The 16,138-nt window shown below is 42.0% G+C and overlaps 1 protein-coding gene across 8 annotated transcripts in view; it reads right to left on the bottom strand.

Annotated features, from left to right (window-relative positions):
• Window positions 1–3,917: 3,917 nt before the first annotated feature.
• kcnn1a (potassium intermediate/small conductance calcium-activated channel, subfamily N, member 1a) overlaps window positions 3,918–16,138 on the bottom strand; it is a 55,204-nt gene continuing 42,983 nt past the window's right edge. For 4 of the 8 annotated variants that reach the window (XM_013132023.4, XM_034291441.1, XM_013132021.4 and 1 more), the window contains 6 exons: window positions 10,544–10,685; window positions 9,552–9,662; window positions 9,030–9,157; window positions 8,327–8,335; window positions 6,026–6,095; window positions 3,918–4,615 (listed from right to left, as the gene is read on the bottom strand). In XM_013132023.4, coding sequence (XP_012987477.1) covers window positions 4,310–4,615; window positions 6,026–6,095; window positions 8,327–8,335; window positions 9,030–9,157; window positions 9,552–9,662; window positions 10,544–10,685 — 766 coding nt within the window. In that variant the 3' untranslated portion in view covers window positions 3,918–4,309. Of the gene's footprint in view, window positions 4,616–6,025; window positions 6,096–8,326; window positions 8,336–9,029; window positions 9,158–9,551; window positions 9,663–10,543; window positions 10,686–15,561; window positions 15,856–16,138 lie in introns of those variants that run through there. The other 4 variants (XM_013132024.4, XM_013132022.4, XM_034291440.1 and 1 more) reach the window with 2 other exon arrangements.

Below are 16,138 nucleotides of genomic sequence, written 5' to 3' on the forward strand. Positions count from 1 at the left end.
GTCGACCTCAGAACCTGGGCTAAGCTGCTGGATAGGTTTTGTTTTATACCAATGTGGACTCAGGTAATGGTGTTTTAGGACTGTCGCCTCTGCATTGTTTGTTGGCGCACGTATCCTGTGACACAGCAACATTCGGCCATTCTGCTGGCTCTTGGCACGGCATGTCCCAGTTTCTCTGCTCGTGGTCGGCTCCTCTCGACAACCAAATCTGGTCATGACAAGTTGGAGGAACTGTCAAATACCGTGGAAGGATTTACAGTTTTCAGAAAATGTGCTGGAAACACAGTTACTTTCATCCACGTGAAGTTATTACATAATGTGTCGCAGTATTGGTTACTCAGAAGCAAAACGATGTTGGGCGTCCCAGAGAGATTCATTTTGTCATTACACCTTATTCTATACAGTCCAAAGACAGGGTGGCTTTTGGCTTAGTGATTAGAGAACTGGGCCTTTAACCAAAAGGTAACCGTCTCAAATTCACAAGTCAGAGGGACATACTGTATGTGGAAGTACAGTTGACCAAGGCAAAAAATAGAAAGAAAATGTAGTGTAGGTGGGATTGCAGATAGTCATTGATAACACACTAAAACTATATACAGTACATTTAAAACCTTATCAAATATTTCTCTTTTAAAATATCAGTAATCTGACTACTGACAAAAAACTAGTGTGAAATCAAAGCAGAAGATAATCTTTAATGACCAGATGTTCTCCTCTTTGTGGCACAACTGTCACCTGCAAACTGAAGAACAATATATATTATATGGAGAAAATACTATCACTGATCGCCATCCAATATAGTTGGTTTATTCTGCTACTACAAATGCATTATTTGGCAGTGTACACACATAACAATGGTATACATCACTTCTCGAGTTTTCATCTTGTTTTACCCAGTTTAAAAGCAGTTGCTAGCTTTGAGAAGCAGCCTGTTCTTTTTCTTGAATGATATAATAGATTATCTTCTTTCCCAGATATAATCATTAAATATATATCCAGTACCAATCAAAAGTTTGGATACACCTACTCATTCAACGGTATTTCTTCAGTTTAGCTGTTTTCCACATTGTTGGATAATAGTGAAGACATAAAACTATGAAATAAAACATGGAATCTTGTAGTAACCATAGTGTTAAATAGATCAAAATACATTTTATGTTATAGGTTCTTCAACGTATCCACACATTACCTTGATGACACCTTTGCACACTGCATTCTCTCAACCAGCTTCCTCATATAGTCACCTGGAATGCTTTCCCATAAACAGTGGTCTTGTTTATTTGTGAAAATTCCTTTCCTTCTTAATGCGTTTGAGCCAATCAGTTGTATTGTATATAGGGTTGCTATACAGAAGACCATCATTATATCTGTACTGTAGTAGTCCATATTATAGCAAGAATAGCTCACATAAGCAAAATGAAATGTCATTACTTTAAGACAAAGTAATTCCTTATGTGTTATTTCATAGTTGTGATGTCTGCTCTATAATTGTACAATGTGGGTGAATTGGTGTGTACCAACGTTTGACATGTATGTACTGAATATATATATATATATAAAAATTATATATATATATATCATTTCCCTTTTTTATTAAAATTAGGGCGTTTTTGGTGAGGACACTATTTTCATAAATCATGGATTCCACTGTATGTTGCTGTAACAGCTATTGGAACAACGTTTGGGCAGTTAGCTTGTAGAAAAAACCCTGGGGTCAGAAGGAACAATTATGTGTTGAAATGCAATTCTAGTATGACTTTAAACACAGATAGCAATACCCTGTCTAAACGTATATTTCTGTACTACTCCAGAACTTGGGCTTCTCTCCGTCGGCTCCTTCTTTGTCCCAGTTGTTCTGTGACATCTACAGTGAGGTCATGTTCACAGGACACCAACTCTTGCTGCTTCCAAAACCCCATGAGGCCCAACGGACATCTGTGGGTAAATGAGTTATGGCTGTAATCTCCCTCTTTGCCTCTCTCTCTGTCCCTCTGCCAGCTGATGTACCCCCACTCCCCGGAGAGGATGTGCAAGCACCTGTGAGGTCTGTGTACTGGTCCTATAACATCTGGACAGGGACATAGTGGGTCCCCCATCTGGAGACGGACACAAGGGTTCCCCAACCTTTCAACCGCACCCCCCCCCACAAAAAAATTTAAATAAAAAAAATAATATGTTTTTAGAGCAATGCAAAAAAGAAATCATAATATTTGTCTATGGAGATGTAGTTTTTCGTGAGGACCGAATGAGGTAATTCTCGAACATTTGAAGAGGTTAACCCTGGTGGGCCTACAACTAGTCAGAGCCCAACTGAGTAGCCCTCTAATCACCTGGAAGGTGTGGAAGCGGACTTCAAGAGAGAGTGTACGTAATGGAGTGATAACCCTCAATTGAAGTGGATGGTTTGAGTGTTGAAGGGCAGTGAAGAACCGTGCTTGATTAACTCAAGTTCAAAATAAAAAGATTCATGCTTGATTAGGTCCTATTCACAGAAAACCCGAACATGTTATTTAACCAAGAGCTCTCTGGACAGCCTGACCACTAGTGGATACTTAAAGATGCAGGCATGTTTGGCGATTAGAGAGATACAGACTATGACATTTTCAGCAGATTTTCTTTGAATGATTTGTTCTCCTTATCAAAATAATTTCGTTTTTACAGCGTTTTCTAGATTGATGATGTAACATTTTTAAATAGGAGGTCAAGATAATTATATTGGACACCTTGTGGTACTTTGCAGCAACTTACTGTCTATAACCATCCAAGTATTTATTTAGTACTTTATTTGTATTCTGTCAGGATTTATTTAAAACAGGGAATGCATTTGTTATACAGTAACACATTACTGCAACTCTAGATTTGCAACTCTAGAAATCCTAGGTTCCTAATAAAAAAAAAGAAATGTCAGTAAAAAAAACAAACCAACTAAAGTAGCATAAAATAAAAATGTAAATCATCAAGCCATCCAAAAGGTTTTGCTCCATCGTCATTTTTGCACAGAACCATGCAAGCAAGGGGTGGGGAGGGGCTGGTTTCTCAGTTCGGTCAGTATCGTGTGCCTTTCGCCATTTCCCAGAAGACAAACCATGCCGTTATCTGAAGACCCGTGGAAGCTCTGATTTGTAGTAAAGTAAAAGGTAGACTACATTTCATAGTTTTGTGTGTGTATGAATGTGCAGCATGGAGCTTGAAGTGAACTCTCAAACATATTCCGTCTTAAGTCTTCACCTTCTCACTAGCCTATTCAGTTGTAGTGGTTAGTACCAAAAGAAAAGAAAAAAAAGGATAAACATTTAGAGTGTGTAATGGAGGCAATGTTATGCATTACATTAAGACAATTTTTGAAGAGGAATGTATCTGAAAAAGGAATGCAATGCTTGTATTAAGTGTTAACATTGTAAAAAACTTGCTCTGAAATTAGTAATTAAATAACCCTCTACTATTTGTACATTCAGGCACTGAAAAATCACATGTCAATATGTAACTAAAAAAGATAGTCGCTCTCAACTTTCCCTTGGTAAGAACAGGGAAACAAAAACTTTGAAGTTGGCATTTGTGTAAATCTTCCTACTCAGTAGTAATGTCATGTGCATCTCCCTTGTTTCTCCTTTTGAGTGACCCCCCCCTCCCCCCCCACCACCCCTTAAGTGCGTTTCAACACTGAACCGACTCAGAGCTTTCAAAGGCCCTCTTGAACCATCACCTTAGCTAATGGATAAAAAACCATGACACTAGTCTTGTAAAAAGAAAAGTCCGCCGTTTTGACTTTTCCTTTCGACGTGGACGCGGGTATCTTCTGTCCTCCCCCCCCCCCCCCCCCCCCCTCGTAGACTGCTCTGACCTGGCAGGCCAGGCAAGCCCAGCCAAACCCCACCCACAGACGGAGATATCTCCCAGTCACCCCCCCCCCCCCCCCCCCCCCCCCCCCCCCCCCACTGGGTTAAGGACTCTGGTGTGATAGCCAGCTCTCACCCCAACAACCCTGAATTCAGTCGGTTTAACTATACAAGGGCTTTTACAAAAAAAGCTAACTTGAACAGCCATACAATGGCTAAAACATAAACCATTATCTCTACTTATTTCGGTTTAAGTCGTTAAGGTTGTCCTTTAGAGGATGTGTCGAAGTTTTCATTCATTCGCAGTGGAGTGGTTTCCGGTTCAGTCTTACCCCGGAAGTTCAGTCACAGCCGTGTTTGATTTGGATGTGACAGCACAGGGTGGGATTGGGGAAACTTTACGGGGCTCCAACAGAGAAGTCTTTATCGTCGGGTGGTGGTGCTGTTTAGGCCAGTTTGAGGCATCTCCAGGGCTAGCCGCTGTCAGAGGAGGTGTGCGGTGCCGTGGAGGGCGAGCGGCGCCGACGGGCGGTGGAGGTCCAGGAGCGCTCCGAACGTTCGGAGCGTTCAGAGCCGAGCGAGGCGGGCCGGAAGCGGTGCAGAAAGCCGTCCAGGAATTCCTGCTGCTGCTGGGTTATGGCTTGGGAGATGAGGCAGGGCAGCGCCTGTAGGCTACCCGTCACCGAGTCCAGCTTGTCTTCCAGCATGCCGATGCGCTTGTCCAGCTCCTCGCTACGCTCCTGCAGCTCCGACACCAGGTCGTACATCACGTTCTGGGTCTGCAAGCAGAGGGGAGCAGAGAGGCGGTTGTGGGACCTTTCATTTATTGTATTAACTAAAAGCATTAATATGACACTAGTCATGAATTTTACAGATTAACCATGACTCCTTAATAGGTAACAACAATGAATATTTACAGTACTGTGCAGAGGTCTTAGGCACCTGAAATTCAAAGTAAGGCCATTTGGGTAGTAAGTGTTTAGATAAAAAAATATAAAAACACATATAATATATAAATATATTCATATAGTATATCATTATTTTTTTGGTACAAATAAACAAGTACTATCCAAACAAATTACTTTAGTCTACCTCAGGATGTCATTTCTATGTCATTGTTCTACCTCAGGATGTAATTTCTATGTCATTGTTCTACCTCAGGAGGTCATGTCGACGTCACTGTTCTACCTCAGGAGGTTACGTCGACGTCACTGTTCTACCTCAGGAGGTCATGTCGACGTCACTGTTCTACCTCAGTATGTCATGTAGACGTCACTGTTCTACCTCAGGAGGTCATGTAGAAGTCACTGTTCTACCTCAGTATGTCATGTAGACGTCACTGTTCTACCTTAGTATGTCATGTAGACGTCACTGTTCTACCTCAGGAGGTCATGTAGACGTCACTGTTCTACCTCAGGAGGTCATGTAGACGTCACTGTTCTACCTCAGGAGGTCATGTCGACGTCACTGTTCTACCTCAGTATGTCATGTAGACGTCACTGTTCTACCTCAGGAGGTCATGTAGACGTCACTGTTCTACCTCAGTATGTCATGTAGACGTCACTGTTCTACCTCAGGAGGTCATGTAGACGTCACTGTTCTACCTCAGTATGTCATGTAGACGTCACTGTTCTACCTCAGGAGGTCATGTAGACGTCACTGTTCTACCTCAGTATGTTCCAGCTGTTCCTGTAGTTGGAGGGATGTCTAGTCACAGTGTTACTAATATGAAATTCCCTAGCCTGTCAATTACGTTAACGAGAGAACACATTTATCTGAGCTCACATGTCTGTCATTAGCTGAGTCATAAACTGTGAGAATTATCTACAAACGACTTCACAGGAAAAACAAAGCACTGCTGTCTTTTTTACGACACAGGGAAGTAATGACATCTGAGAAGGTGAATAACCAACATATAACAGCAGAGTTTAGTAAATGTTTTACATGGCTACCCAGTCCTCTATCCTCTCGGCCTAGACAGACTTCTGTAACCACAGGTCTATGGACAGCAGTGGGGGGCCTGGCAGTCCAAACACACATTAAAGCACCTGCTTCTAAACATTTTAAAATAGACACCTGGAGTGCAAATGCCATCCACATCAATGCGGCAGCCAGGGGCCACATACCGCCCTTTGAAAAGCCTTGCTGCCTGGCCTTTGTGAGCTAGGATCTGCCCTGGGTCTGCTTACCTTAGCCAGGTCCACTAATGTGTTGGCCTGATCGTTGAGTTTCCTCTGCTCCATCTTCACACTGCGCAGTCTGAAAGTGGGGACAGGGGACAGAGTTGGGAGAGGACAGAGTGGACACAGGGGACAGAGTGGGAACAGGACAGAGTGGGGACAGGGTTGGGAGAGGACAGAGTGGGGACAGGGGACAGAGTAGGGATAGAGGACAGAGTGGGGACAGAGTTGGGAGAGGACAGAGTGGGGACAGAGTTGGGAGAGGACAGAGTGGGGACAGGGTACAGAGTGGGGACAGAGTTGGTAGAGGACAGAGTGGGGACAGGGGTTGGGAGAGGACAGAGTGGGGACAGGGGACAGAGTTGGAAGAGGACAGCGTGGGGATAGGGGACAGAGTGGTGACAGGTTTTGGTAGAGGACAGAGTGGGGACAGGGGTTGGGAGATGACAGAATGGAGACAGGTTTTGGTAGAGGACAGAGTGGGGACAGGGGTAGGGAGATGACAGAGTGAGGACAGGGGTTGGGAGAGGACAGAGTGGAAAGGTGGTAGGTGAGTCATCAGGGTGGAAGAGGAAAGTGGGGGGTGGAGTGGGAGGAAAGTGGGGGGTGGAGTGGGAGGAAAGTGGGGGGTGGAGTGGGAGGAAGAGCAACACAGCTTGTCAGGAGAACTCTCTCTGGAAGAGTGTGGAGGAGAGAGCAGCCTGCATGCATATACAAGCATTCCCAGTCCTGGGCCAGTTTTTCAAAAGTTATTTATCTGGATTTTGCCCATTGGATAGGATTTGATGTATAGAAAGAGAATGAACAGAACAAGAGTCCTTATTCAGGCCAGTTATTAGTCAGTTTCATCATTCAATTTCTATGTATTTAATCCTATCCGACAGGTGAAAATCTGAATGGATAACTTTTGAAAAACTAGGCCCCGATCATCGCCATACCAACACATGCAAAAACAAAAATCTATGAGACAAAATAAAAGTCCAAAGCAAAACAGAAGCCCACCCCGATTTTTGTTTCTGTAGAGCCTTCGTTAAAGTTGACATGCCTCTGAGTGACCCCAGCGCACAGCCACAGCCTAAGCCAGGTTGCAGGCCATCATTGGGTGAGATTGCAGTTACTCGTGAGTGACACGTGCATTTATGATGTGGAGGGCGGGTGAGAGGCCGGAGCCACGTAAACGTGGCATATATTGTCCATCTACGCTGTGGCACTTCAAATGAATTCTAGGACACTGATAAAACACCAGAAAACAACTGAGGTTCGTTTGGTTACTTTGTTGTCTGATCTATGATGTTGACACACTAAACTCCCAAACGACCGACGCTGCCTCGCTGATCTGGTTGCTCTGGGAAACGGGATTCCTTATATCAGATTAGGTGAACAAAGGTTAACGAATTTTGTTTAACTTTCAATGAATACGGAAATGCCGTATTGTGGGAGGTTTGTGCGTCGGTTTGAAGTAATGACATCAGTGATGACGTCGCCACCAGTCAATCAAATGGATCAGTGTTGTGGTGACTTGATCTGGCTTTTTCTCAGGTGATGACATTCAAGGACATTCACTCATGTGCAAATGAGGAGATCTCCGTAAAGGCTACATCAAACGAGAGAGGCTTGTATCTTTGCACTGTCTTTGCCATATTCTGCCAGTAAAGGAAATATTATCTAAATTGGGACTTTAAAACATTTTCTCAGGCTACTTCCTGCTCTCTCTCTCTCTTCTTGTCAGGGAACGTGTACAAAACGTCAATGCGTCAGATTTAGTTTAATAGATCATTTTCATCTGTACTTCCTGTTGAGTGAAGATACCGGGCCACTTCTGCTCTTTTTTGTTAGTGTCAGAAACGACTGTGTGTTGAAGGCTATTAAAAATATAAAAATAAAAACACCCCAAAAACAAAAAAAACAGACTTTTCAAACTCTCAAGATACATGTTTACTACAAAATCAGGAGCAAGGATGGGTCTGCCAATGCAGGTTAATATAGACTACATATTGCAGCTATATTAATCATGGTAACATCATAGACAGCGACTTCATTGATGAATGGACTCTGGCCAAGCCAACAAGCCCCAACAAACTCATACTGCTAGATGCTTCTGACTTTCTTCAGACACCCCACTACCATGTTGTCACCAGTGGTTATGTAGATGCTTTTTTTTTTTATCATTCCATTCAGAAGATGGGGGTAAATGGAACAGTAAGAAGGAAACCAAAACAGTCGGCATCCAGCATTTTGAAGGTTCATGCATCTCAAACGCAGATATGGAGAGAGAAAATGTGGAGGAGGAACATAGAAGACTCAACTTACTTCTGAGCTCTGCAGTGATAGAGCAAAACAAAGACAGAACACAGTACAAAGTTTTAAACCCCACAACATCCACGAAACAAGTGAACCATTACACTTCTCCCTGGGTACAGGGTTTGGGATGGGGACAGGGAGGAGGGGTGGGAGGTTTAACACATACACCTGATGTAGTGTACTGTGCACGCACGCACACACACACACACACACACACACAGTTTCACGTTTCAATTGTCATATGAACATGATACACAAGACTAGTTAACTTTCATTGAATGGTCAACACATTGTGTTTCCTGTTCATATGACCATTCAAACTTAAACCTGTGTGTGTGGCCTACATCAGGTGTATGTGTGGGGTGTGTATATCGGTGCATGGGCAACTGTCAAGTGCTGGTGTGCTAGTCTTTCAGTAAACCACCGTAACACGACTAGCTAGCTGAACACACAGGATAACGTCACAGGTACTGGCAGAGACAAACACGGTGCTGTTAAGAGCACTCGACTAGAGCTAAACACCGGTAGAACAGTAGCAGTGCGACTAACGCCATTCCTACCTCCACTGCAGCCTCCACAACAAATAACAGTACAGACAGTAAGACGTATTTAACAACTCTGAACAGGCGGTAGAAAAAACCTTGTTGTGTGTTCGCGTAGGCTTCAGGCATGCGTACAATGGAGCTGTGTCCTCGGGGGAAACGATACTCACTGATGGATGGCCTGTAGAAACTTGCGCTGGTGTTTGCGCACCTTGGCGTGGTCTATCTTTTTCACCAGCTTGGTGTGTTTGTATATGAGCCATGTTTCCCTGAGTACATTGGCGGCTGTGTTCTTGACCTGCGGAACAACGTGGAGATGCTGGTGAGCCCTCGCGCCGAGGCCAGTTGTCCCGGGTAACCCCCCCCTCCCCCGAAATGTAACATTTGCCAAACCCCAAACCATGTACTTTGGGGAACTGACAGTGGTACATTAGGCAAGTTGAACTTTTAAAAATTACAAACGGCATGGCGAGTGGTAAACTAATGTAAACTGATACACGTTACCAGGGACATGTTTTCACTTATCAAAAAGTTTCTCTTTCTTTTTTTATTAGTATCCAGTTCCAAGAGGAACTACATTTCTTGGATTTTTTTATGACTTCCACCTGTACACTGAGAGAAGTATACCTTAACATAGTTCTCATTGGTGGATGATCAGTAAATCCAATAAGACAATAGAGTGGGTGACTCACTCGTTTGCAGAGTTGTGTGTCCATCATAAAGTTGTGGACATGCTTCTCAGCCTTGGTCAACTCCAACTTCCTGGCCACCACGGCTACCACCAGTGCAGTGCAGCCAGCTCCCTATTGGTCAGAAACATTGTCAGGTCCCTATTGGTCAGAAACATAGTCAGGTCCCTATTGATCAGAAACATAGTCAGGTCCCTGTAGGCCAGAAACATTGTCAAGTCCCTATTGGTCAGAAACATAGTCAGGTCCCTATTGGTCAGAAACATAGTCAGGTCCCTATTTGTCAGAAAGATAGTCAGGTCCCTGTTGATCAGAAACATTGTCAGATCCCTATTGGTCAGAAGCATAGTCAGGTCCCTATTGGTCAGAAACATAGTCAGGTCCCTATTTGTCAGAAACATAGTCAGGTCCCTATTGATCAGAAACATAGTCAGGTCCCTATTGGTCAGAAATATAGTCAGGTCCCTATTTGTCAGAAACATTGTCAGGTTGAGAAATGAATTAACCTAAAAGGTGACTGCTGATTCAGTCTGTTTATGAAAGGGTAACTCTGCGTTCTGTTCGATGGGGAGCTTGCTACAATTAAGATTTTTACTGAAATATGATCTTGAACAGACTTAGTTACTTATCCTCTTGTTGGGTAGGTGTGGTGACGTGTCTTAAAACAATGAGAGTTGTTTTAAAAGACAGTGGCCTGCATATATGACCTTTACAAGAAACTGTCAAAATAACGCCTGGAATTGACATACTTCACCACAACAGAGGCAAAAAAAATTTTTTTTTTTAACAATAGTATGTGAATAATGTTTCGGACCTGACCGCTTGGAGCTAAATAGTAAAAATATATTGAGCTCCCCTAGAATCCAGCAGCTTGCAGAAACACAGGACTTCAGATTCCAAACATATTGATCTTTCTTGGCAATAGCATGTCAGTGTAAAAACATGTGTGCAGAACACAAAAACAAAGGGCTAATTTCTAACGACAAGTGACATACCATGATCCCTGTAAGTAGACATACACCCTTCCCACAGTACGTGTTAGGAACCATGTCTCCATAGCCAATGGAGAGGAAGGTGATGGAGATGAGCCACATGGCTCCCAGGAAGTTACTGGTCACTTCCTGTGTGTCATGATACCTGTTGTGAAAAGAGAGAAGCAGAGGGAGACAGCCATAAGTGGAAATGGATACTGTAAATGGAACCTGAGCATGCTGGAGAGGCCGTGAACTAACAGAGGTGGTTGCTAGTGAAGAAGCTAGAAAATATGTGTGCACGGTGTTTCATGTTTCTTCATGCCTGCACTACACATTTAAAAAGCACCCAATAGATGTAAAACAAAATGGTCAGAGATTATGAAGTTGTGCTATCGCATTCCAATCTACCTAGGATTTCATATCAATGCTCTGTGGTCAATGAAGCCTCAATCATTCAATGAGCAGCCAAATTAAAACAATATGACAGGGAAAACCTAATTAGAGTTCAATAATCTGATTAAATGCAGATGGCAGTTTGAAAATCGTCCCGAACAAAACACTGTACATACATATGTATGTATGTGTCTATCAAACGATGTGAGAAAATGGGTGACCTCAATCCAGAAAATCACAATTGAGATGATGTCAATTGAAAGGAATGTAGATGAACCTGCTTCCAATTAGCATAGAAAGTACAACATTATGGGACATGATTGAAATGGTGTGACATACAGCAAGTTATGCAGCTATGGATTTACGTGTTAATCCGCAGGCAATTAACTTTTATGTTTATACTTGTCCAGCCCCGACCCTCCAGTCTAACGACTATGAAGCCAAACTAACTATGTCAATCTATGATACCATTACCATTTTGATTAAGAATAATCCCCAAAAAACACAAAATGAAATACACCTGAATAATTTGCCTTTACTCTATACGAGAGGAAAATATATGTGACCGCCATCATCTTTCTGTTTGAAGAAAGGAGAGTGTAAATTCTCGTTAGTTACAACATGATGGGGTGGGTGGGGGGACTTCAATGTGAGGACATGGAACTGCCCAAACATAGATTTGGTTATGAACATCACCATTACACTGTTTTTACACACATATTTTTTGGGTTGAAAATGGACAAATGCACACATGTTCCTACGCACAAACGCACACACACACATACAAACACACACACACAGTTTACAGTTTGAATGGTCATATGAACAGGAAACACAATGTATGGACCATTCAACAAACCCCCCCCCCCAAAAAACACAGTGTATAGATAAATACAGTGTTTGAGAGGATCAAAACTGCCATGTCTAATGAGTAATATGAGTCACCAAGTGACAAAATAAAAACTAGTTGTTGCTAAAGATGCAGGTGATTTGTAGATCGGTCTGTCGGCATTTGTTTTGATCCCCTTGAACACGGCCAATAACAACACCTCTAACTTCCATATTGATGATCACATTCCAAATCCCTTTGCATTGTTGAAGTTCCAAAATGTCCCTGCCCAGCCCAGCCATCACATCCTACTGCCCTGATTGGCTAAGGAGCTGTCCAGGAGGAGGTAATGTACTGAGGCTCATTGTTCAACAGCATCACCAACAGCCCTCAAATCTACACAGGATGACTGTGGAATATATAACGGATGACGTTTTCTGTTCTGAGAACATTTTCTTATACTAGGATCCCATGAAACACCAATTAGGAATATGCTAATTGTACGATTACTCCTTGGTGACCCAGCCAGTGAAATTAAGCTGGCTGGAAAATGTCTCATAATGAAGGCAGAAACAGTTTAGAACTCTAGGGGCAGATCAACTATGCTGAAACTTTAGATTTGTCTAAAAAGACAGATTTCATGAAAATCTCCTCCTAGACAGTTCACTTTCATTAACAAACTAACCATGCCTTGAGCAGCTGTTGAACTCTTATACGCTTAACTCAACTCTGTTTTCATGCTCAATGTCAGGAAAAACAACGTGTTCCTTTTTTCCTCAGAGTGAACAGTGTGGATTTAAACCACCGTATGGCATGCAAAAAAAGCAAGTCGATACAATATCATGCAGGAAATAAAAAGGTCTGCATCCTGCATGCTGAAAAGCTAGTATATTGAGAGCAAAGACGGCGACAACAGAAAGTCTATTTATAAATTAGAAATATCCTCTAATTTTATGGCAATATTTCTAAGTGGATAGAGGTTAAATATGTCCTCAGACAGTGTTTATCACAAAGGAAGAGAGAGAAAAGACTGTTGGGTTTTTGACTTGCCGTCTCTTATACCTGGGATACATAGACTTTAAGACCATGCTCTCTGACAATGCTTAGAGCAAAGGTATGGTATAGAGACAAATAGCTTATTATAGACTATCTACGACCACAGCTGGTAGACCTTGGTCACTAGAGATCACAAACTGTGTGGAAATCTTGGAGATTGTGTGTGTCAACCAGTTGCCCTGCTTTTTTAATCGCCTGATTAATGCGTTGAATGTGAAGCTGAGTTGTAAAGCGTAGCTGAAATATGTCCACAGAGTTATTTGCTTCTATGTTGCATTAATTGTTTAGTGGTTCATGATGAGTTCCACTCAATCAGCTCGGTTTATCATGGTTGGGTAGATATCTGGTTTACACACTGCAACTCTCAAATTGCAAATTGAATGGAGGCTCTTGGCTGCATCAATTACACCTTCGCAGGAGGAGTAGTTTGAGTTCCATAGTGTCCAAATTATTCTAGGCTGGCGGAAGTGATTTGAGCATGACACAGTACTAGATGTTAGGGTTCCATATCTGCAATGGTAAAGTGTTGCATTTACATAAAATATCTAAATATATATACACACCATGTATATATATATATATATATATATATATATATATATATATATATATACACACACACACCACACACACACACACACACACACACATATACATACAGCAGCTCTCAATATTATTCACCCCCATTGGATTTTAACACATTTTGTTGTGTTACAAGAAATACAAATTTACTTTATAAAGTTTTCTTTTATATGAAGCCACACTGGAGGGGGTTGAAAACAAAAAAGTCAATGTGGGACTGTCCAAATAAACCTTAACCTCCATTTAACGTATTAATAAAGTGTTCAGTGACCTTCGATGAAAGCTCAGACCAATTGAGAATATGTGGAAAGGGTTAGAAATTCCTGTTCACCAAAGTTCCCTATCCAACATGACAAAGCAACTTTGCAAATCATTTTTCAAAGAAGAATGGGCAAAAAGCACTGGGTCCAGATGTCTAAAGGCACCTCCACCAAATATTTACTGAAGGGGGTGACTATTTATGCAATAATTAGTTCTAATTATTCTATTTCACTCCTGTTCCATATCAATGGGTCAAGGGATGGACTGAAAGCAGGTGCAGAAGATTCAGACTGGTGTCTTTGTAATAAAAACAGATGAGATGAGGAATAAGACAGGCTAAGGAGCCTGAAACAAGGTTTAACTAGAAAGAAAAAGGGCACAAAGGCCCATATAAGCCACACAGGACAGCTAAAACACAAGTGACTGAACTAAAGAAAAGTCTTAAAGCAGGATCAACAGAAACAAGCAACAAACAGTGGATATAAAAAGTCTACACACCCCTTGTTAAAATGCCAGGTTCTTGTGATTTAAAGAATGAGACAAAGATAAATCATGTAGGAACTTTTTCCAAATTTAATGTGACCTATAACATAAACAATTCAATTGAAAAACAAACTGAAATCTTTGAGGGGGAAAATGTTTTAACTCACATTAACCTGGTTGCATAAGTGTGCACACCCTTAATCTAATACTTTGTTAAAGCACCTTTTGATTTTATTACAGCACTCAGTGTTTTTGGGTAGGAGTCTATTAGCATGGCACATCTTGACGTGGCAATTTTTACCCACACTTCTTTGCAAAAGCGTTCCAAATCTGTCAGATTGCGGGGACATCTCCTGTGCACAGCCCTCTTCAGATCACCCCACAGATGTTTAATTGGATTTAGGACTGGGCCATTCCAGATCATTAATCTTCTTCTGGTGAAGCCATGCTTTTGTGGATTTAGATGTGTGCTTTGGGTTGTTGTCGTGCTGAAAGGTGAACTTCCACTTCATCTTCAGCTTTCTAACGGACGCCTGAAGGTTTTGTGCCAAAATTGCCTGGTACTACTCATAATTCCCTCCACCCTGACTAGGGCCCCGGTTCGAGCTGAAGAAAAAAAGCCCCAAAGCATGATGCTGCCACCACCATACTTCACTGTGGGTATGGTGTTCTTTGGGTGATGTGCAGTGTTGTTTTTGCCCCAAACATACCTTTTGGAATTATGGCCAAAAAGTTCAACCTTGGTTTCATCAGATCATAACACATTTTCCCAAGTGCATTTGGGGGACTTGATGTTTGTTTTTGCAAACTTCATCCAGGCTTGGAGGTTTTTCTTTGTAAGAAAAGGCTTCCGTCTTGCCACCCTACACCATAGCCCATTCATATGAACAATATGGAAGATTGTTGTCACATGACGCACACAGCCAGTACTTGCCAGAAATTCTTGCAGTTCCTTTAATGTTGCTGTAGGCCTCTTGGAAGCCTCCCTGACCAGTCTTCTTGTCTTTTCATCAATTCTGGAGGGATGTCCAGTATTGTGCCATATTTTCTCCACTTGATGATGACTGTCTTCTCTGTGTTCCATTGTATATCTAATGCTTTGGAAATTATTTTGTACCCTTCTCCTGACTGATATATTATAACAATTAGATAACTCTGATGCTTTGGAAGCTCTCTGCAGACCATGGCAGGAAAATCCTACTAGAACAGCTGAACTTTATTTGTGATTAATCAGAGTCACTTTAAATGATGGCATTCCCAGTTATAAGAGGGTGGGCACACCAATGAAACCAGGTTATTGTAAGGGTTTAATTTTTCATTTTCCCCCTCGAAGATTTCAGTTTGTTTTTCAATTGAATTGTTCACATTATAAGTCACATTAAAAGTGTAAAAAGTTCTGACATGATTTATCTTCGTAAATCACAAAAACCTGGCATTTTCACAGGGGTGTGTATACTTTTTATATCCACTGTATGTAGCAAAATGGGAGACAGAAACGTTGCCAGAAGAGTCACACAAACCAACAGACTATAAAGAAAACTAAGGAAAAAACAGGTGTGCGTAATTATCTTGAGATGAACATTGAGTTGGGAATGTCCCAGGGGAATTGGGTGTGACACAATTGGGTGGCCGACTGGAGTGTTGAACAGAGAATGTCCGGGGGGTCCGAATGAAACAGCAGGATTGCAGATGATAGGAACAGGTGGCCGACAGTCCGGGCATTCGATCTCTGAAGCCGAAGTGAGGTGGCGTTGAACAGGACACAGTTGTGACATATCAATCAAATGTATTTATTTATAAAGCCCTTTTTACAACAGCAGTTGTCACAAAGTGCTTTACAGAGACACATATTCAATCGTTATTTCATGTTGGAACCCAGTAAAATGTGGAAAGGTCCAAGGGGGGGTGAAAACTTTTGAGAGACACTGTATACATCTAGTATATTCTTATGAATCTTCAAGACTGTATGTGTTTGTTGTGGAATGTGTTTCTTTGTCCTGCACTAGTCAGTA

Source organism: Esox lucius, chromosome 3 (genome assembly GCF_011004845.1).
Source record: "Esox lucius isolate fEsoLuc1 chromosome 3, fEsoLuc1.pri, whole genome shotgun sequence".
Classification (NCBI taxonomy): Eukaryota; Metazoa; Chordata; class Actinopteri; order Esociformes; family Esocidae; genus Esox; species Esox lucius.